Source organism: Abramis brama (genome assembly GCF_963993115.1).
Source record: "Abramis brama genome assembly, chromosome: 3".
Lineage (NCBI taxonomy): Eukaryota > Metazoa > Chordata > Actinopteri > Cypriniformes > Leuciscidae > Abramis > Abramis brama.
In genome coordinates this window covers 51,147,450-51,168,623 of record NC_139965.1, presented here as the reverse complement: position 1 = coordinate 51,168,623, position 21,174 = coordinate 51,147,450, and the positions used below count along the sequence as shown (strand labels likewise).

General features: G+C 37.3%; 1 protein-coding gene across 1 annotated transcript in view; it reads left to right on the top strand.

Moving 5' to 3' along the window:
• The window catches only part of LOC311079931 (phospholipid-transporting ATPase ABCA1), a gene marked incomplete at its 3' end in the record, with an annotated part of 231,838 nt that overhangs the window by 98,443 nt on the left and 112,221 nt on the right, over nucleotides 1-21,174 (top strand). Inside the window, exons 13-15 of the mRNA XM_084109659.1 lie at nucleotides 4,620-4,796; nucleotides 13,971-14,193; nucleotides 19,954-20,175. Coding sequence (XP_083965785.1) covers nucleotides 4,620-4,796; nucleotides 13,971-14,193; nucleotides 19,954-20,175 — 622 coding nt within the window. The remainder of the gene's footprint in view (nucleotides 1-4,619; nucleotides 4,797-13,970; nucleotides 14,194-19,953; nucleotides 20,176-21,174) is intronic.

The window sequence follows — 21,174 nt, the reverse complement described above, 5'->3', positions numbered from 1 at the left end:
CTTCAGCTTTGGCCCCGCCCACTGGAGCGTTAGTGAACAGTGACATGAGAACGAGAAAAGATCAATATAGGATCAATAATACCATTCCCTTCCAAACGATCCTAATGCTAGGATAGTGGGTTTTTCCCCCAACAATGTGAATGTCTCAACAGTGCATTATTTGTTTGTATTCAGTGTATTTCACTGGATTATTTGCTAAATTTCGGCAGAGGCTTTGCAAACAGACTTTTACGATATGGATCTGCCAGCAACGCCACAAACATGTAAGTAGTCATGTTTATTTGAATGCCTGATCTGTGATCAGTGATTTCTGATGTAATTATTCAAGTTCAGACAGATTATCCCTCAAAATATCATTCAATACTCTTTATGCATCAGTAAATCAAGCCAGTGACTAAACAATCAACTTCACGTCGTTTCTCTTAGTAGGATGAAAATAATCTTATTTAAACTGTGATTAAATTATAAAGAAAGCGACCAAAGAATGCTCCCTTTCCAATTGCCCAAGCTGTCAATCAAACAGCGTGAGTTTATCTGGACACTTGCCAAAACTCGTTGAAATCAGTCATCACAAAATCATGACGCTGTTACAATGTACAGTACAACGAAGCTTTTACTGTATTTACATCGTGTTTGCATTGTTATTTGGTGAAAGCCAGAGGTGTAATTTCATAGGCGATCAACAGACTGTGGGCCCTATTTTAATGGTCTGAAACGCAAGTATCAAGTGCGAAACGCAAGTAACTTTATGGGCGGGTCTTGGGCGCTGTTGCTATTATACCAAGCATGCACCCTTAAAATAGCATATGAATAACATGCGCAACGCGCCACTGAGTTTAAACTAGGTTTTTTCGGTCAGTGGCGGAATTGTTTTCTAAACCTGCAAAATAGCATGAGGGAACGTTTGCGCCGGAACACGCCTCCTCTTTGCGCTGAACCGCCCCCAGGAGCGCAAGTGTATTTCTTAGTTAACCGACGTGCGTCTGTGGAGGGAAAAGTCCGCTGTACGCGGGTGCAAAATAGGAATGATACATGCGTCGGTGTATAAAGTCAATTGCGCTGTGTGCAAGATAGGGCCCTGTCTGTCATCTGCTCAATGTTCATCACTGCAACCTTTCATGTGATGGGAATAGATCATTATGATCAATACTTTTCATGATTCCTTAATCTCGATAGCTGTTATAGTAAAAACGTAGTAAAAGTTTTAGAGAGAGTTCCACATGTAATACTAGCTATTTCATATGCAAACATGTCAGCCAATCACAGCAGTGGGCGTTTACACTGAAGTCTCATAGCAGACACGCCCCTTCAAACAGAGCGTTCAAATCAGAGGCTAAAATTAGGCTTGGAAAAATGCCTTTTATTTATAAATTATGATTTTTTTTTATGTTAAAATCATACCAACATTATAAGGGCACCCCATCACTGTATAAGATTACTGTAACTTTAATAATGTTTATTTTAAACATTATAAAATATTAAAATAATCCAGTCTATGACCCCTTTAAAGGGAACCCCGGGTTCATAAGACTTGCTGAAATATGTAGTAGAAAACCCATGAAAGATTAGTTTTATATGTAGTAGAAAACCCATGAAAGATTAGTTTTATATGTAGTAGAAAACCCATGAAAGATTAGTTTTATACATATTTTGGACAATGGGGTGCACATTTTAGGTGCGCAGTGCATTCTGCGTTGATGACGTCAAATGGTTGCACTCGGTGAGCTACTGGCGCTACCTGTTGCTATTTTTAACGCAACACAACTCAGAAAATAAAATTCTGATACGATCTTACTTTCATAAACCAAAAAAAACATGCTTCAAGTATTAAAATTGTAAACTACTAGTATACTTTTAAGTTCACTTGTAGTACAAATGCAGTACAAATGAGAAACATAGTTGTGAACTACTGTTACACTTATACTAAGGGCGTTTTCACACCTTAAAGTCCGCACCAAGGTCCGAAGCAAAGTTCATGTTTTGATACATTTTATACTTTCGGTAAGTTTTGGTTTGGTTTCACATTGCAATTATGCGAGCGCACTAAAGAACTTTACATGACATACTTGCGTCCTGTCGTCTTCATCTATGTTTCACACCTGTAATTTTGATGCGAATCAAACTGAAAAGTCTGAAAATCCAGACCAAACAATGTAGGTGTGAAAGGGCCCTTAAACGTATACTTTTATAAACTAAAAAGTGGGCCAATTTAGTCCCAAGCAGTATTGAAATAATACAAGTATACAGTACTTCTAGTACATTGATATTAGTATACTTACTGCATAAAGTATACTTAAAATATGCTTGAACATTACTTTAGTATACTTAATAAAATGAACTTGAATTATACTTTTATAATTATAACCGCATTGTTTTAGTGTGTATCCCTTTAAAATACAAATGCAAATGAGCTGTTGCTGCCGGCACAGAGGGCGGAGCTTCACAAGCTCATGCTCTGTCAGGACAATTTCATCTCACAGAATGATAATATCAGAACAGAAACTCTCAGTAGCGGTTTTTATTTCGACCCGGAGTCGGACAATAATGCCCACAGAGACAGAGAATATATGCGGAAATTGTACAGGTATAGTCTAGTTTAATTACGGTTATAACTTATTTTTCATCTTGCTTTTACCCACTATTAGTACAAGCCTGTTGTAGCAGACCGTGTCCGAATGATGGCCAAAAATATGTTGTACATCACACAAAAGATGAAGTGTTAGTTTTACTCCAGAGAATCACTGTAAGAGCTGAATAAACACAGTATAAGTGTGCATTAAAGTCATATCCATAAACTCTCTCTCTCCCTTTCATTGTCATCAACATACACAGTGAAGAACACAAAACACTTGTTACAACTAAAAGTAAACAAATATATGACACCTTTTCAGTGGGTGCTTAATAAACTAGTAAACTTTATATCTGTAAAACGACTCGATGTGCGCGCTCTAACTCATAAAGTGCGCGCTCTAACTTTAATTTCTGCCGCGATCAGTAACGTTAGGCTTATCGATCCAGAGAATGTAAGCTGGATCACGAACAGTTGTACTGATCTATCCTCGAGTAACAACGAGAGTAAATGAAGACTGCTGTTCATTCGTACACCCGACAACAAAACACCTCAATCGCTTTAGAAGACATTCTTGTCTACAGCTGCTCCGGCGTCGAAACAACGGCGGACTGTATCCAGCTCATTCAGGGCAGGCCTACGCTAAAACTGCAGTGTCAGTCAATAGTCGTGGGAGGGGCTTGTGCAAAAGCCAAACCAATGACAAAATTCACATTTAGGAGATATAAACATTCAAAACTTACAGTCCCTCACTTCCGCTAAAATGGATTACGGATTTTTATGATGTCACCACGGACTTCAGCTTCTCATCACATCTTCTGTCCAATCAAATGCTCTCTAGAATATAAAGTGTCCCGCCCCTTATGCTATAAATAACACCTGACCAAAGCGACTGTTCGTTGACACGTTGTGGAGCAATATGTGATTTTGCCAGGGTCGATATTCTCCCTATCTATCAGCGATGATATTCTTCATTTCGTTCGTTTGTCAAATAAGAGTCGTTCTAGCACTGAAATGTCTGTTTTTTTTTTTTTTAATCAAGCTGCTGAGCTCGTTGCCACTGCTATCAGTTGCATGGATACTGTCTTTTGTGGCTCGCGCACAGTCTTCACTCGGACGCGCGCTTCAATCTATCGCCGTTGGTGAGACTCTCTGTTCACTCCGGTGAAATCACAAAACAAAATGCACACAAACATGCCCCTGCTTGATATACAAACACTGATAAACATATTTGGTTTTGATAAAAAAACTAAAAAAAACTAAAAAAAAAAAAATATATGAGTGCAGATTAGAACCTAGAACCTCTGACAGGCTTGTCAAAAGTATTAACCCTTGCCCATAAAAGCACACAAGTTACAGTGGCGGATCTATGGATTTATTCACATGAAAATTCTCGGCACTAACATATATCAGTACAGTAGATCTCATTAAATGGCAAATTAAACCCAATATACTATTGAAATTGATTTCTTGACATCGTAATGTTATTTTTTTCTGAAAATTGTTATTGTACACATATATTGTACATATGTCTTAGCATTCTATAGCAACCTCCCCCCACACACCACTTTTTAAATAAAAAATTACGCTACTGGTTGGAGATGTGTGTTCGGATTTCGGTTGCTCGAGTTTTATTCCGTTTTTTTATTCCCAACTGTACATTGGTTAGGAATGAAATGACTAGAATTTATTCACGCCTCTACTATTGAATCCAACGTATCACCAGCGCTCCGATTCACTTCCATGGTGCTGTCAAGTAGGACTTGCAGTCTGTGAGGTAAACTAAACACTATTGGCTATTTGAAAAGGGGGAGGAGCCATTCAATATGTTTTAATATGCCAATTCAGTGGAAATGACGTCAACGCATCATACAAAGCTGTGCGTTCCAAGGCACTTCAGTGGACCTTTAAACTAAAATAAAAAGTAATTTTCCCATTACAGTGCAGTTGTACCATACCACACATACTATAAAAACTGATCAGTAAGCATGTGCTGCTACTGCACCGGGTTTACTGGAGATTTGTGGTTTTGTGTTCATGTGTGTTATAGGTCCTGGTCCCCAACGGCCCGCGACAACCCATTTAATGACCTGCGGTACGTGAGAGGAGGGTTTGTGTACCTGCAGGACATGGTGGATCGAGGAATCACTAAGGTCCAGACCGGAGTCAGTCAGCCGCTCGGAGTATTCGCACAACAGATGCCGTACCCATGTTACATGGACGACGTGTAAGCAAAACTGTGTGTGTGTGTGTGTGTGTGAGTGATCACTTCAGCAAAACTGCCCTTGTTCGGGCGTTTTGTCCGTTACTGTTAAATATGAGAAATTATATAGACACTGATGGTCGGTGTTTTCATATTTAAATGATATTTTGATGTTGAGAGTGGGATGGTAGACCATGCAGAGAGGAAAGGGATGTTTTTCAGTCGATCTTACCGCATAATCAACGGCTGTGATTCATGGTTGAAGTAAATGTCAAATTAATATTGGCCTTGATCGGTTTTCTCTCTCTCTCCATCGGCCTGAAAAATCCATCAGCGGGGGATTGTGTGCATTTGTTTATTCGTGGTGACGTGAACGTCAGAGCCACTGCTGAGCGCCACTGTGTTGTTTTAATGTGTTTATTGATTCGTGTGAAAAGCTGTGTTTTATAGATTTGAATGAGGCTGCTTTCATGAAACAGACATCATGCCTGGGGTCTCAAACTCTAGCCAGGTGATATAATATAAGTCTCAAATATAAGTGTTTTTGCTACCATGTATCTTAATTTGGTACCATGTACAACATGTCAAGTTCTGCAAGAGATAGGACCCAGATGCAAATGAGCAGACCAGGGTTTTTATTAAAGTCCCTGTAAAGTCAAAATTAAGTATGTGTTCTGAGTTTGTCACACCACAGAAAAATGTGTTATTAGCCACCCAGCCAAATTTGAATGATAAAAAAAGCCGGCAAGTACATAAAATAAGCTATCAAAATCTTGAAAAAATGAGCAGTAGTCTCTGCTCTCAAACGCTGGGGGCGTGTCCGCTGGCGGCGCTGAAACCACGCCCACTCGCGGGAAAGCTACCGTCGCCACACTCAACTGTCTGTCACCGCTACAGCCGGAATGGATGCTCCTAGCAGCTTAATTTGTTTTACAAAGCCATACATGTTCGAGCCTGGACTACCTACTATAATTATAACATAAGCACAGAAGGCAACTTACACTCATTGGTGGGCACGCACTGCCGACGATGATGGCACCAGTTGTCGGCGCGACGGGAGGATGATCGCCGAGGCGGGAGATAGTCAGTTCGGCCCCATTCACCAGTAACAGCGGATTATCAGTGAATCCCAGTTGTCTCCGACGAAAGTTTATAAAACTATCCCGTGTAAAATTCTCACTACAGAGGCGTGTTTTGGCGGTGATCCTCAACTCTCCATCAAGGTGGCTCTTCACAAAATTAATCCACCTCTTGTTGATATGATAGTTTTTCGGAAATTTAAATAAGGACACCGATCTGTTTTGTACGTGATCGCATCCAGGTAATACGCATTTCCGTGACGAAGGCATAGCTAGCTAGCAAACTGTAGGATGTAGTAACTAATAGTACTGACAGTAACTCGCGATCGGCAAACTGATGTGAATGTGCTATATTGTTAGGGGAGGGCCCAGCGTCAGGGGCTCCAGTGCGTCATCAAGTAGGGGCGTGTCCAGGAGCTCAGGGGCTTCAGTGCGTCATCGAGCCCCCGTTTTAGCCCCGCCAAAAAAATCCGGAACACAGCAATGGTGAAAAACTGTTTAACGGTCTAACTCCACAATTCAGTACTTCACAGTTCACAGTCTTTGTAATATGATTTAGCAATACATTTCTAACATTTATAATGTGTTTAGAATTTTTTTTTAGAATTGCCTTTACAGGGACTTTAACAAGGCTGAAGACTTGAGACAACAGGGAGAGTGAAGCGTGAACCACAGTTCAAACAGTAGGGCAGGGCAGACGACACAATGACAGGCAGAATGGGTGACCACTGAGATGCCAGATGGTAATGACTTTAATGCAATAGAGGCAGCTCCAAAGACCAGACAGGAACACAAGGAACTCGTAGCTCAATGTAGGTCTCCGATGTTGCACCAGTCTTGCCGCCAGGTAGAGGCTCACAGAACCAGAGGCTTGAAACAGGAATTAGATAGCTGCACCAGTCAGGCTGCCAGGAAGTTAAGAGTCAGTGTCCAGGGAACTCGGGATACAGGGCAGAAACACACAGAAGAACATACAAGACGAGACTCAAGACAAAACAGACAAGATAAAAGCAACAAAGAATCAAAACTAAACTGATAAGATCAAAGACTAGAGAAACAAAAAGGTAGAGAAATAAAAAAAAAAGTAAACTAATAAAAAAAAAGTAAAAAACTAAGATCTAAGATAAAAAAGTTGATAAAGAGAAGCAAGACTTCCACTTGACAGGGAAAATAAGAACTGTTTTAGAAGAAAATTCTAAAACAAAAGAGAGCTAAAGCTAAGCAAAACAAAATAGCAACAAGGATAATCTGATACTAGGATAATTTCAAGAGCACAAACCAGAAAAACACCACAAAGTACATACGCAAAACGAACCAGCAAAGACATGAGGGAAAGGGGCACAATATAAAGGGACCAGAGCAGGTGAGCACAATTAGTGAAACGAGGACAAGACATGGACTAAACAAGGGGCCGTGGTAACAGGAAACAAGGAGGCGGGACATAAGGAGCACATGGCAAACACAGATCAAGACAGAGCCATGTGCTCAAACACAAGACAAACATTGAAACATGAAACCACGACAACACAGACAAGGCTGCCAGGGCAGAACCCTGAGACAGCATGCGCACACCCAAACTTTTTTGATGGATGTGCGCATACAGGCTTGTTTGTTGTCGTAACTGGGCTACATTGTGAATAGTAGTCATTGTGGGGGGAAATAATAATAATATTAATAATAATAATAATAATAGAATATGCATTAAGATGGGGGGACTTCATTTTTATGTCCCCTGTTACATATTGTATAAATTTAAGTGATGCTTCTTTCACAATAATTAGTTAATTGGTCGTAATTAGTTAGTTATTCTAGTTAGTAGAGATACAATGATAATTGCAGATCCTTTCTTTAACAAAATTAGTGGACTGTGAAAGATCAGATAGAAGGAAGCAATAGAGATTCACATAAACAATGATAAAAAAAATAATAACCAACCCCCCCCCCCCCCCCCCCCCCAAAAAAAACAACTATAGATCATCGCACACAGCTTTCAACGGAAGAGGATTAGGGCCAAGCAATAATAAAAAAATAAAACCATCTCGAGATTAAAGTCATTATAATGCGAGATTAAACTCGTTAAATTTCGAGAAAAAAGTCGAAATACAATCTTGAGAATAAACTCATTACATTTCGAGAATAAAGTCGTTGTGTTTCGAGAAAAAACAAGTTAAATTTCGAGAAAAAAAAAAAACTCGAAATACAATCTTGAGAATAAACTCATTAAATTTCGAGAATAAAGTCGTTGTGTTTCGAGAAAAAACTTGTTAAATTTCGAGAAAAAAAGTCGAAGTAATCGTCAGAATAAACTCATTAAATTTCGAAAATAAAGTCATTGGGCCCTATTTTAACGATCTGAAACGCAAGTGTCAAAGCGCAAAGTGCAAGTAACTTTGTGGGCGGGTCTCGGCGCTGTTGCTATTTTCCCGGCGGGATAAATGGCTCTTGCGCCTGGCGCAAATCTAAAAGGGGTTGGTCTGAAGTAGCTTCATTATTCATAGGTGTGGTTTGGGCGTAACGTGAAATAAACCAATCAGAGCATCATCTCACATTCCCTTTAAGAGCAGACGCGCTTTTTCCTTGGCGTATTGCTATTATAACGGCGGATTTGCCAGGCGCGCGCCAGGAGCGGTTCACAGCCGAGGAGATCTATCTATCTATCTATCTATCTATCTATCTATCTATCTATCTATCTATCTATCTATCTATCTATCTATCTATCTATCTATCTATCTATCTATCTATCTATCTATCTATCTATCTATCTATCGTAATAATATGATTTGCAAAAATGAAAACTGCTGCTTCTGTGTAGATTAGAGAATCAAAGTGTATGCGCGTTGTGCACGCAATACATTATGGTCAAGCATGCGCCCTTAAAATAGCATAATGAACAACGCGCAACGCGCCACTGACTTTAGACTATGTTTTTTCTGGCCAGTGGCGCAATTGTTTTATGGAACAGTAAAATAGCACCAGGGATTGTTTGCGCCGGAACACGCCTCCTTTTTTGCGCTGAACCGCCCAGGGAGCGCAAGTTCATTCCCTAGTTTAGCGACGTGCTTCTGTGGAGGGAAAAGCGCGGGTGCAAAATAGGAATGAAACATGCGTCGGTGTACAAAGTCAATTGCGCTGGGTGCAAGATAGGGCCCATTGTGTTTCGAGAAAAAAAGTCGAAATGAAATGTAGAGAATAACGCATTCGATCAGTGTTCATTGCATAGCCTACTGATATCAACCTCTTCGAGGTTTCGTGGTTTCCCTGGATACCATAAGACGCATTATTAATCGTTGTTGGTTGTGTACGCCTCCATCCACAGAATGTAACGACTGTAACCATCTATGCAGCCATTAATGGCAATGCCGTACGGTTTTAATTTATCATAGCTGTCCATATGCCAGAGTGCATTTGGGCCAGCGCAAGTGGCATCTTCTCAAGCGTCTCCTTCGTCGAAATTCCACACCTTGAGGATCAACAAGTTTAATAATGCGTCTTATGGTATCCTGGGAAACCACGAAACCTCGATGAATTTCATGTTGGACAAAAGCGAGTACATCACGCAAATTGGACTGATTTTTTCTTCTAAAAAAGACCTAGCCGACCTAGACCTAAGAATGCTCTATTCTTTGTTACTGAAAGAAAGTCTAAAATATAGCTTGACTAAGTGATCCAACTGTGCCATGTCCTCTATCAGTAGGCTATGCAATGAACACTGATCAAATGCGTTATTCTCTACATTTCATTTCAACTTTTTTTCTCAAAACACAACGACTTTATTCTCGAAATGTAATGAGTTTATTCTCAAGATTGTATTTCGACTTTTTTCTCGCAATTTAACAAGTTTTTTCTCGAAACACAACGACTTTATTCTCGATATTTAATGAGTTTATTCTCAAGATTGTATTTCGACTTTTTTTCTCGAAATTTAACGAGTTTAATCTCGCATTATAATGACTTTAATCTCGAGATGGTTTTATTTTTTTATTATTGCCTGGCCCTAATCCTCTTCCATAGCTTTCAGACACGACTTTCTGCGAATCTTAGAAATCGCCTGTATTTACTCAAACTTTGTCCTGTGCACTCACGAGGGTTTGGGTTAGTTCACCCAAAAATGAAAATTCTGTAATTTACTCTCACCTTTATGTCATTCCAAACCCATAAGACTTTTGTTCATCTTCGGAATACAAATGAAGACATATTTTATGAAATCTGAGAGATTTATGTCTCTCCATTGACAGTCTACGCGTCTACCACTTTGACGCTTTAAAAAGTTCACAAAGACATTGTAAAACTAATCCATATGAATTGAGCGGTTTAGTCCAAATTTTCTGAAGAGATACAATAGGTTTATATGATGAACAGATTTAATTTAGGCGTTTATTCACATATAAACATTGGTCAGCGAACGTAAGCAGAAGCTCAACCGAACCTGCTTGACACACGAGAACAAACCTCATTGGTTCTTACAGAAGCTTAAACGTGCTGGGTAACACATGAGGAAAAAAAAAACCTCATTGGTTCACGCACATCAAGCATGTGTGCATTGATGAATGTTTATATGTGAATAAAAGTCTAAAATAAATAAATCATGCCCATTGTCAGGAAGAAGTTCAGTAGGACAAAGCTTGCAATACAACGGATAATACAATGCAAAAAGCGGGGGAAAAAACACAAAACATGCTAAAAAAACTAGTCAACATTGCAGTGATCTGACTTGCGCTGCAATTATCCATTATTATAACAACATCTCTGGCGGTCAGGAGGAACAAAACAGCTTTTTTTTTTTGAGAGAGAAATTACTTTTATTCAGCAAGGATCCATTAAATTGATCAAAAGTGACAGTAAAGACTTTTATAATGTTACAAAATATTTCTATTTTAAATAAATGCTTATCTTTTGAACTTTCGATTCAAAGAACACTGAAAACTAAAATGTATAATGGTTTCCAAAAAAAATATGAAACAGCAAAACTGTTTTCAACATTAGTAATAGTAAGAAATGTTTCTTGAGGAGCAAATCAGCATATTAGAATGATTTCTGAAGGATCACGTGACACTGAAGACTAGAGTAATGATGCTGAAAATTCAGCTTTGCATCACAGGAATAAATTACATTTGAAAATATATTCAAATTGAAAAATTATAATTATAATTTTAAATTATAATAATATTTCGCTGCTTTTACTGTATTGTACTTTTGTACTTTGTTAGCACAAGAGACTTGAACATGAACATGAAATAATTTGACCGATCCAAAACTTTTGAAACAGTTGAAATTGTACATCCTATTTTTTTGTATTGCTTCTAATTGTTTATGCATGCAACAAATAATGTGTTTTTGTGTTAGGCGTTTTGTGTGTGTGTGTGTGTGTGTTCTAAGGTCATAAATCTCTTAAAGGAACACTCCACCGTTTTTTCATATTAAACTATGTTATTCCCTTAACTTGAGAGAGTTGATACATACCTCTCTCGTCTCAGTGCGTGCACTCAATCGCTCTGGCGCGCGGCGACACTTTGATAGCACTTAGCTTAGCCCAGTTCATTCATTAGGATCCAAACAGAGATGAAGTTAGAAGCGACCAAACACCTCCACGTTTTCCCTATTTAAATACAGTTACACGAGTTACACGACCAAGTATGGTGACACAAAATAAAACGTGGCGCTTTTCTAAGTGGGTAGAAAATCATTCAAATCGTCATTTATTTTATTTGAAAACTCCCAAAACTCCAATTCTATTCAGCATTAGAGGGACAGAGAATGGAGATAATGCTAATTTGCTTTCCAGTCTATGTGTCTGTGTTGAGCTGTTTTTCACTACACCAAAAGCCTAAATCTGAATTTTAAATATGAGAGGCAAAAGAGTTTCACATTGTAAATGCCTAGGTAAGTCTTCCAGAACATTCTGGCCTGACTGGATAAAAACAGCTTATCTAAAGCCATAAATTCATACAATTTACCTTTTATATCTAAAAGATGCATAAGAAAAGCCGCATGTTCTTGAATGGAATCTCTGTATCTCAAGGATTTATAATATCAATCCTTTAATGATCCAATAGCAGCCTTCAAATTTTACGTAAAAACAATAAAAGCTTAAGATATGTAAGTAACATTTAGAAACTGTATTTGAAATTAATAAGGAGCAATAAATAAATACTGATGCAAAAAACATAACATTATTATTGAAGTACTAAAAACGAAATAAACTAAAACTACATACTAAAATGTAATAAAAAATATATAGACATAAAATGTAAAAAAAAAAAAAAAAAACCTAAACTAATAACAATTACATTTTCAAGTTGTAACTTAAGTGCGAATTTACATTGGAACTAGGGTAAGTTGCTAGTAAAAATAATTGTGCAATTAAAGTTATGTTCAGTGCTATATAGTTATTTTATTTTATTTTATTTTATTCCATCAATGAATCGGATGCTAAAACAACACAGACACAATGTCTGAACAAATTTCATCAGGTGCTAATCAATCTTAATGGCTAAAGAATGCGCTCGTCATTCTTATTTATAACCAGCGTTTGTTAATGTTACCATACTTAGCCGTTTACATCAGGACGGGCAACCGTTTGTGCTGCTGTGTGAATGAAACCAAAGAGAGTTGAGTGAGATGTGATGGTAAATTAATTCGTTTTAAAGAGTGTGTTATCGCCGTCCCCTGACTGTTTCTGGTGTCAGCTCTAATTGTATTGCGGCGCCTCTCCTTGACTGTATTTATGAAAGGTAAGCAGAACTGATATGAGAAATCTATAGCTTGTCATATTTTGAGAGCACATGATATATTTGAGCTGCTTGCTAATTGAGCACAGACAGCACTTTGTTTCCGGAACCTTCTGCTCCGATATTGACATGACATTTTACTGGCCTTATGAGAGTACTTTAATACAGGCTTACTGTATTATCAAACCGTCACCGAATGATGAATCATACTGATGCTGAGCTCTGTGTGTGGTGTAAAGATCATCCAGCACAGCAGGATTCATTCAGAACCATATCAGCAGCACCTTGATGAGCAGAGGTCATTATTACAGTACCAATCTTGTTAGTTCACCCCGGGTTATTATAGTTAACTAACACTAAAACCATGAAATAAGCTTTAACTGAAACCAGTTGCCAAGGCAACATTTCTCGCTTTGGTTTAGTTTAAGTTCAAAAATAACTAAAACTAAACAAGCTAAGTTACTATATTGACATATTGAAAAAAAGTAACAATTTACTTAAAGGCTTATATAATGCATTATAAAAATGTAATGCCTTAATACACACTGATCTATTCATTGTTGCACCTTTAGAAAGTACAATGCATTAAAACATGACAAACAACCAATTTCAGATGTAACAATGAATCTGCAAATATTATAATGCATGTTAACCTTGCTAACATCTATTTATGAAAAGCTATAATGCATTATACATAAAGGATTTAAATAAAGTGTTACCAAAAAGAAACTAATAAAAATAGCAAAGTTATAAAGTTGGATGTATATTATAATAATATACTTGGATGTATATTATAATAATATACATCCAACTTTATCCACACACATACAATACACTCACATAAATTGATATGTATGTATATATATCATATAGCAAATCTCAGCTGCCTAACTTTTATTTTGTTCCAAAATATAACTTTATTATATTCCCACTTAACTGTTTATATAAATTTGGATATATGAGTACGTATGTCCGACTTTATTTGCATACATACAGTATCCTTGTGTAGGGCGATAAATACTATATATCAAAACTCAACTGCTTGTATTGTCCCGAAGTGTAAACTATATTATTGCACTGCTCCAATCTGATAAATGTGGCTATTAAGCATGAATAAATTATGGTATTATAAACATCGACATCATGATTTTCAGTAAAGCTGCTTTGAAATAAACACAACAAAATAACTAAAATTAAAATGAAAACATAAAATATGTTCATAACACTAGTTCACGGCACGCACACATGTACATTCTTTCATTTATTCAGCTATTCAATCCAAACCTGGATTTTGTTTTCTTCTTCTTTCTTTTTTTCTGTAAACATATGTGAGTGAATGAAGTCATGTTGATTTTTGGGTGTTCTGAGATCAGTTCTGGTCATTCCTACAGCTTTGTTTCATCCATTGGCACCATGTTGCCCATGTTCCTGGTGCTAGCGTTCATCTACACGGCCTGCCAGACCATCAAAGGCCTGGTTCTCGAGAAGGAGCTCCGTCTGAAAGAGGTTCTGCGGGTTGTCGGTGTTCGGAACGGTTCAATATGGTTCTGCTGGTTTATAGAGAACATGGTTCTGATGACCATTCCCTGTGCTTTGATCTCTTTGATGGTGAAGGTTAGTGTCGCCGAAACACTGAAAAATCAGAAACCGAAATCTGACCGAATGAACAGACAAAAAAAGTCAAGGATGCAAACTTGTCACCTTTTGGTGAAAACCACCATTTTCATGGTTCTGCAAGGAGTCACAGGAAATAAAGCACAGCACTGTGTTAATTTACACACAAAAAGCTCATGATCCTGTGTTTTCAGTGTCTCAGAGTGTCTCGGTTCACAATAAATGCTGCTGCAGCTCCACACAAACTCCATCTCTGCATGTGATGTGAGTTTGTGTTGCATATTAATGTGTATTTCGTATATTAAATATTCTGTCAATAAAAAAGAAACTTTAAGGTTTTCCTGCAGTTTAACATTTAAAAGCAAAGAAAATAAGAGAGCCATAAATATTAGTATTGTAATTTTACTGTTTTTCTGTAAAATAAACATTATTTTACAGTACAGTATTATTATTACTAAAATGATATACTTCTTTATTAATTTGTTACATTTTTACCTTTGCAACTTTTTCGCACAGATAAGTATGCATCCTTGAGAAATCAAACCGAATAATCAAAACCACAATCAGACTGAAAGATTATACTAAACAGAAATCACTCAACATCATCACAAAGCATTTTGAGAACACACAAGTCGCATTCTCTTTAAAGTCAACATGAAATCAATATTTATGTCCTGTAAGCCGTCAGCTCATGGGAAAGAGTGTGAACTGTATAGTCGCCTAACCATACAAATATGTTTATTGACAGATTACTTAAGTTTGAGCTTTAAATTCAACAGATTTGCTATATGTTTCATAACCCCTTTAGAATGCAAACCAAGCTAAGCTACAATAGATTTAAAGTCATTAAGAAAAATTGTTAGAAAAGCTCAAATGTAATGTTAAAAGGCACAATGATCTATTTAACATAGAAGGAATTAAGGTGCTTGTGTTGAGAGGTTGCACATTCATAAAGTCAAAGTGCTTTGTGGTTTTAATGCTCATGATTACAGTGGAAATAATTACAGGGAAATGATTATTCCAAAATTGAAGCAAATCAAGCAGAAACGGATTGAACTTTGATTCCTCTAAATTGGGTTATTATGCTAATTTGTTATGCACAGTATCAAATTGTTGATGATTTAGAGCCGGCCTCCTACGTATCGCTCGCTGCCTCCCTCCATCGTCTTTTTAAAGAGGTTTTTTCTGTTTCCAGAGCATTTTGTGTTCATCTGCAGTGATATAGTGATTATTCTCTTCTTTGAGGATTAGCCTGTTTTACACTTGTATGTTTTTCGCTTCCACATTGGTTGTCACAGGGTAAACTTATTTCCAATGAGTTCCAATAGAGGCCAAGATCTGAAATCTTTTTCTCTTTATGAAATAAATTGTGTGTGAATATTTGAACTTTTTTAAAAGCAACATCACACTCACACAACAGCACTTTTGCTATAAGGAAGCTTCAGACTGCCACAGGCGATTTTGGTCTCATGATAAAACTAAACTGCTCAGTCATGTCGTTCTCTTTGTCAGTTCATTTAATTTATTCTCTGTCTGTTCGGTTCGCTCTGCATTTTCACACTTTCATTTACATGCTCTTAACAGCATTATAAAACTCATCATCATCATCATCTTAAAATCTGTAAATATATAACCTTAAATGATTTAGTACACACAGTACAGAACATTGCACTTTTTTGTCTTCAATAAAAAAACATCGAATTTGTAAATGTTTGTAAATGTGAATTTACCAATGTAAATTCATTTTTATGTGCATTATATAATGAAGCCACTTTACCCTGCAGTAGTGCATTTCTGATTCCTGTGAAACGGATCAATTCTGTGCCTCTCTGAGCACAAGAAGAGAAGAGTGACAGCTGGCCTGTTATAGACCCATTATAAGAGTCGTCTTTATAATCAGTGGTGTGATTATTCAACTTTCTCAGCCTTTTACACTCTAAACCTATTTCATTGTTCCTTCGTTTCCATGGTAAAAACGAATATAATGTGCAGGGAATCAGCAGAATAGTGTGGAATTTACAATTTAGCTGCATGGTGTAAAGTGATTTGAGACTTTGTTAATTGCAGTAATGTGTTAATTAAACACGTTGTCTAAATGCATTACTTAGTGCTTCCCCAAATTGACAAAATTGAAATGACCTTTGAAAAAAACTGACATTTTTACCACGAATAGATAAGCTGATGGAGTTATGCTTTGTCCATCATTGAAAAGTTGTAAGGGCTAAAAATCCTGATCTGATTCAGTCCATACTGCTGAATCATACATGGTCAAAGTAAAGGTAGTTCCAATTTACATATAAATTTAATGTAATGTAACAGAAATAGGATATTTACTATATGTCGCAAGTACTTGATTTCCCCCCGCAAACCAGTTCAGCGGAAATACCGCCCTGCAGCTAATTTCATTGGTTAAGGTTACAGTGACGGGTAGGATTAGGGATCAGTGTTTGGTGTATAGGCAGTCAGTACAGTGATTGACATGACCAATAAAATCTTTAAAATTGGCTGCAGGGCGGGATTTCTGCTGAACTGGTTTGGGGGGGGGAAATCACGCGTTGTAAGTACTACATCAAGGACTTATAGTATTTGAAAACTGCATACACTGTATGTGTGTTGAAGCAGGGTTAGAACTAATCTCTGCAGGATTGTGGCCCTCCAGTTTTGCACCCCTGTATTACATCATGCAGCACTGTTCCACATCATTTTTTCTTTTTTTTTACATTTTATATGTAACTTTAACTTAACTTAATTTTTAAATCAAACTACAAAACAAAATGAAAATAAAACTAGTGAAATTTCGAAAGCCCTGTTGGGGGGGACCCAAACTCTAGCAGGCATCATGCATCTAGAAAGATAACACCAAATTAAATTTGTAAGATGGCTTGTGTGTTTAACCCTCTGAGGTCGGCAATCACGCCGGCGTGATCTGCTCGTTTTTTTTCCTTATCAGTGCGAAAGAGATTCAAAATACTCTATTGATTTTGATATTACATGCTTGTGTTGTACATCAATCGATAACAGGCTTTCCTGTTAAGTGTGTATTATTTTTGTGTATACTCACAATAAAAACAAAGTGTTGTGCTTTTTGCCAAATAAAGAAAAATAAACACGAAGCGAGTTCTGCTTTCTCTCCGTCAGTGAAGTCAATTCTGAAACGCGTCCGAAAATGAACTGTAACTCAGTGAATACTCAGTCAAACAGGCATACAGACACACAGGCATGAAGCTTGAATTCTCTTCTTTTAAATTAAGTAATTTTTTATAAAAAACAAATATTCACAGTTTATGTAATATGTATGTAAAGAGAGAGATGTCAGTCGTTCTCATATCAGCTAATTATTTTTAATGTGACTCCGCCCACGGAGAGCGCGCTATACAAACGCAAATGTGAGGCGATCCATACAAACCTGTGAAACGCCCACATCAGCTGGATAAGGCCGGTGACACACTGGATGCGTGGCGTAAGCGTCTCAGCTGCGTGGCGTGTCCGTTTTTATTTCGGCTCCCATGTTAACAGTTTAGAGTTTGCACACTGCCTACGTGAGACGCGCGTCTTTGCATTGAATAGGAATTGAATTGAATAGGAAAATCTGTTTATATGTCATTTTGACATGAATACATATTAATAAATGTCATTTTGATGTTTAAAACATCAAATGTTTTATGTCTAGGTTTTGACATAAATGCAAATATAAATGTAATTTTACAAAATATTATCGATTTTCAAATACTGCTGTATTGAATGAACAGCTTTTAGCAAACTCTATTGCTATACTGAGTATATTTTTAAGTTCAATAATTTATATATATATATATATATTGCTCTTGTATTCTTTCTTGTGGCTATAGGTGACACACCTGAATGAATGGCTCATTAAGTATGCTGGGGCATTGTCTCAGGTGTGAACTACTAAATATGCATGATGCTGTTGGAGCGTTTACGCCCCATCCGCATATTGGCTTTCCAAACTAAAAGTGTTTCACAAAACTTAAATCAATGTATCGTTTTATGTGAATGATTAGGCAGGATGATTTTCACATCATTTTGAAGGTTCAGGAAAGTTCTTGTGCCTCTTTGTGTTTGTACTCTTTTTGTTCTGTACACCTGCTGACTGGTTGTCAGGCCGATACAAGAAATAGCAGTGGTAAGAAATCCATGAGAAAGGATGATTGTTTCCAGCAATGTTGTGCAAATCGTGAAGAGAAGCAGGCCAAGGACCGAACCCTGGGGTACATCAGTTATCGGCTGATGCGACTGAGACTCCCTTTCTTTACAAAATACCCTGAAGGATCTAGCAGTGAAGTAGATCTCAAGCTAGTGGGGTGAAGTTCCTGTGATGCCCTATGGACAAAATGTCCTAGTGGTTTAGACTGCAGATAGACCTAGTCAAATGAGGACAGATGATCTGGGGGTAACTCTTGCCTGCCGCAGGGCTTGAGTGACAGATAGCACATTCTATGTAGTGTCCATGTTAAATGCTTTTAAGAAAACATGTTTAAATGCCTTCGAGAACACAATGCTTTCGTTTTGGGAAGTTGTTTGTGTGTGTGTATTACTCTTGTTGTATAACTCTTTTAATGAAGTGTGGGATTAAGTTTTAATGCTTGTTTTGTGTGTGTATATGTAGGTTTCTGCGATCTTTGACGCGCTCCCTGCCTCTATATATGACATTAGCGTGGATCTTCTCGGTTGCGTTGATAGTAAAGGGTGTGGTTCAAGAGAAGGAGGCACGTCTGAAGGAGACTGTGATGATGATGGGATTGAAGAGTTCAACCTACTGGCTGAGCTGGGCCATCAGCAGCACATTGCCTCTGGCTGTCAGCGCTGCGCTCCTCACTATCATTCTCAAGGTGATTAATGCTGATTAACTGCCATTTACAAACACTGCGGAACACTGGATCCAAGATCTGATCTGAAATAAACTGGATCAGTGAGCTTGATCAGCTTTGCTCTATTAGTGGTTCATAAACTTAATAAAAATTAGTTTTGTTTGTATAAATTATTGTATTTAGGTTGATTCAGTGATACTAAATAATCTATTTAACTTGAATAAAACCAGTTCATTTAGATGTGAAATTTTTTCAGTTTAGGATAATTCACAGCAGTTATAAAATATTACTGTGAAAAAAAGTGAGACAACTGAAGCACTTACCATGAAATTAATAACAACGATCATTTTATTCATTAATTATCCAATCAACTTGCGGAGAACCACTGCTCTCAGAGTAAAAGCTGGTGTAGGATCAGATGGTGCAGTGTTTGCGAATGGACGGTTTTGCAGTGGGCAGCGTGACTCTGTGTGGGTTCAGCAGGTTTGAGCACATGGCAGATGAGCTTCTGTTATGTCTCTTTGTTGTATATTCAAAATCATACATGATTTGTTTACCTCAACCCACCAGAGCCATGAAGCTTATCGCTTATTCAATCACAGACCTGCCTTTTAATCAGCTCTCTCTCTCTCTCTCTCTCTCTCTCTCTCTCTCTCTCTCTCTCTCTCTCTATCTCTGCTCTTGACAGATCTAATCCCTTCTTTTAGACGAGTGGGTTTTCAATGTGTGTTGTTCTGCTTTGTAATTATCAGGTTGCATTATTGACGCACCCATGGAAGCTCAAACACAGCATTCATTAAAGGCTCCGTAAAGCTTTCACACGGTTATGGCTGAATGTGTCTCAACAACTGTGTGACAAGACATAACTACGAGAATGTGGCTCCATCATATTTCTTTTCTTTTCTCTTCTATCTCTCTTTCTTTCTTTTAGTATGGAAAGATTCTGCGATACAGTGACCCCTCTGTGATCTTTGTCTTCCTCCTGGTCTTCTGCGTGGCAACTGTCATGCAGTGCTTTTTCATCAGTGTGTTTTTCTCTCGGGCGAATCTGGCAGCCGCCTGTGGGGGTCTCATCTACTTCCTGCTCTACCTCCCTCATGTGCTTTGCTATGCCTGGAGGGACGTCCTGGGCTTTGGCGCCAAGATTGCCACGGTGAGACATTCAACACACCTCTACACCAGCCTGGAGAATGTCTTAATACATCACATCATCAAATGCTGAACGTAGATCCACAGTAGAGTTTAGACTTGTCAAAAAAGTAGTGTACTTTTGTTGTAGTGTACTTCAAATCTTAAAAGGATATTTTAAAAATAACTACTTGCAGATAATGTAATATCAATTAAATAAAAGGTCACTTAAGTGCACTTGAAGAGAGTACACTTTTATTCTTAACACACTCAAGTACAATGTCAATTTCAAAGGAAAAGTGCATTTTTTAAATCTGTGTTTTAGTAATATTTTGTCATGCTCTAAAGAAGTACACTTGTTTTGATGTTGACTAACATACTAAGGCACATGTACTTGATTATAATTGTACCTGCAGTGTGTTACTTCTTTGCAAATGTTTTATTGAAAAAGTATTTTATAAGTACACTTTAACCATATTTTTGACTTTTTTAACTTTTTGAAGCATTGAAGTGGTAGACTGTCAATGGAGGGATTGAAGTTAAATTTAAATTCTTAATTTGTGTTCTGAAGATGAGCCTTACTAGTTTGTTGCGGCTTGAGGGGGGGGGGGTAAATGATGAAATGATAAACTAACCCTTTAAGTGTTAAATAAGGGAATAAAAAAACACTAAATTTCAGCTAATTACAATTAATAATAATTTAATAAATATAATACATTTTCAATTAATTGCATTTCACATGCAATTAAGTGTCTTGAAACATTACTTTCAGTTTACACTTAAGTATACTCCTTTAAAGTAGCCTATATTATTTCTGTAATAAGTTTTTTTAATTATGCTGTACTACTTTTTTATTATACATTTTTTTTTATATGCCAAAAAACAAGAGGAAAAAAAAAGCAGCTTCATCATTACAAATGCGTAATTACAAATATATTTAAGTGCATGACATACAGTTCTAGTTTCAACAAAAATGACATGAAATTATTTTTTTTGTTTACCATAAATGCTTGTCAGTACATTA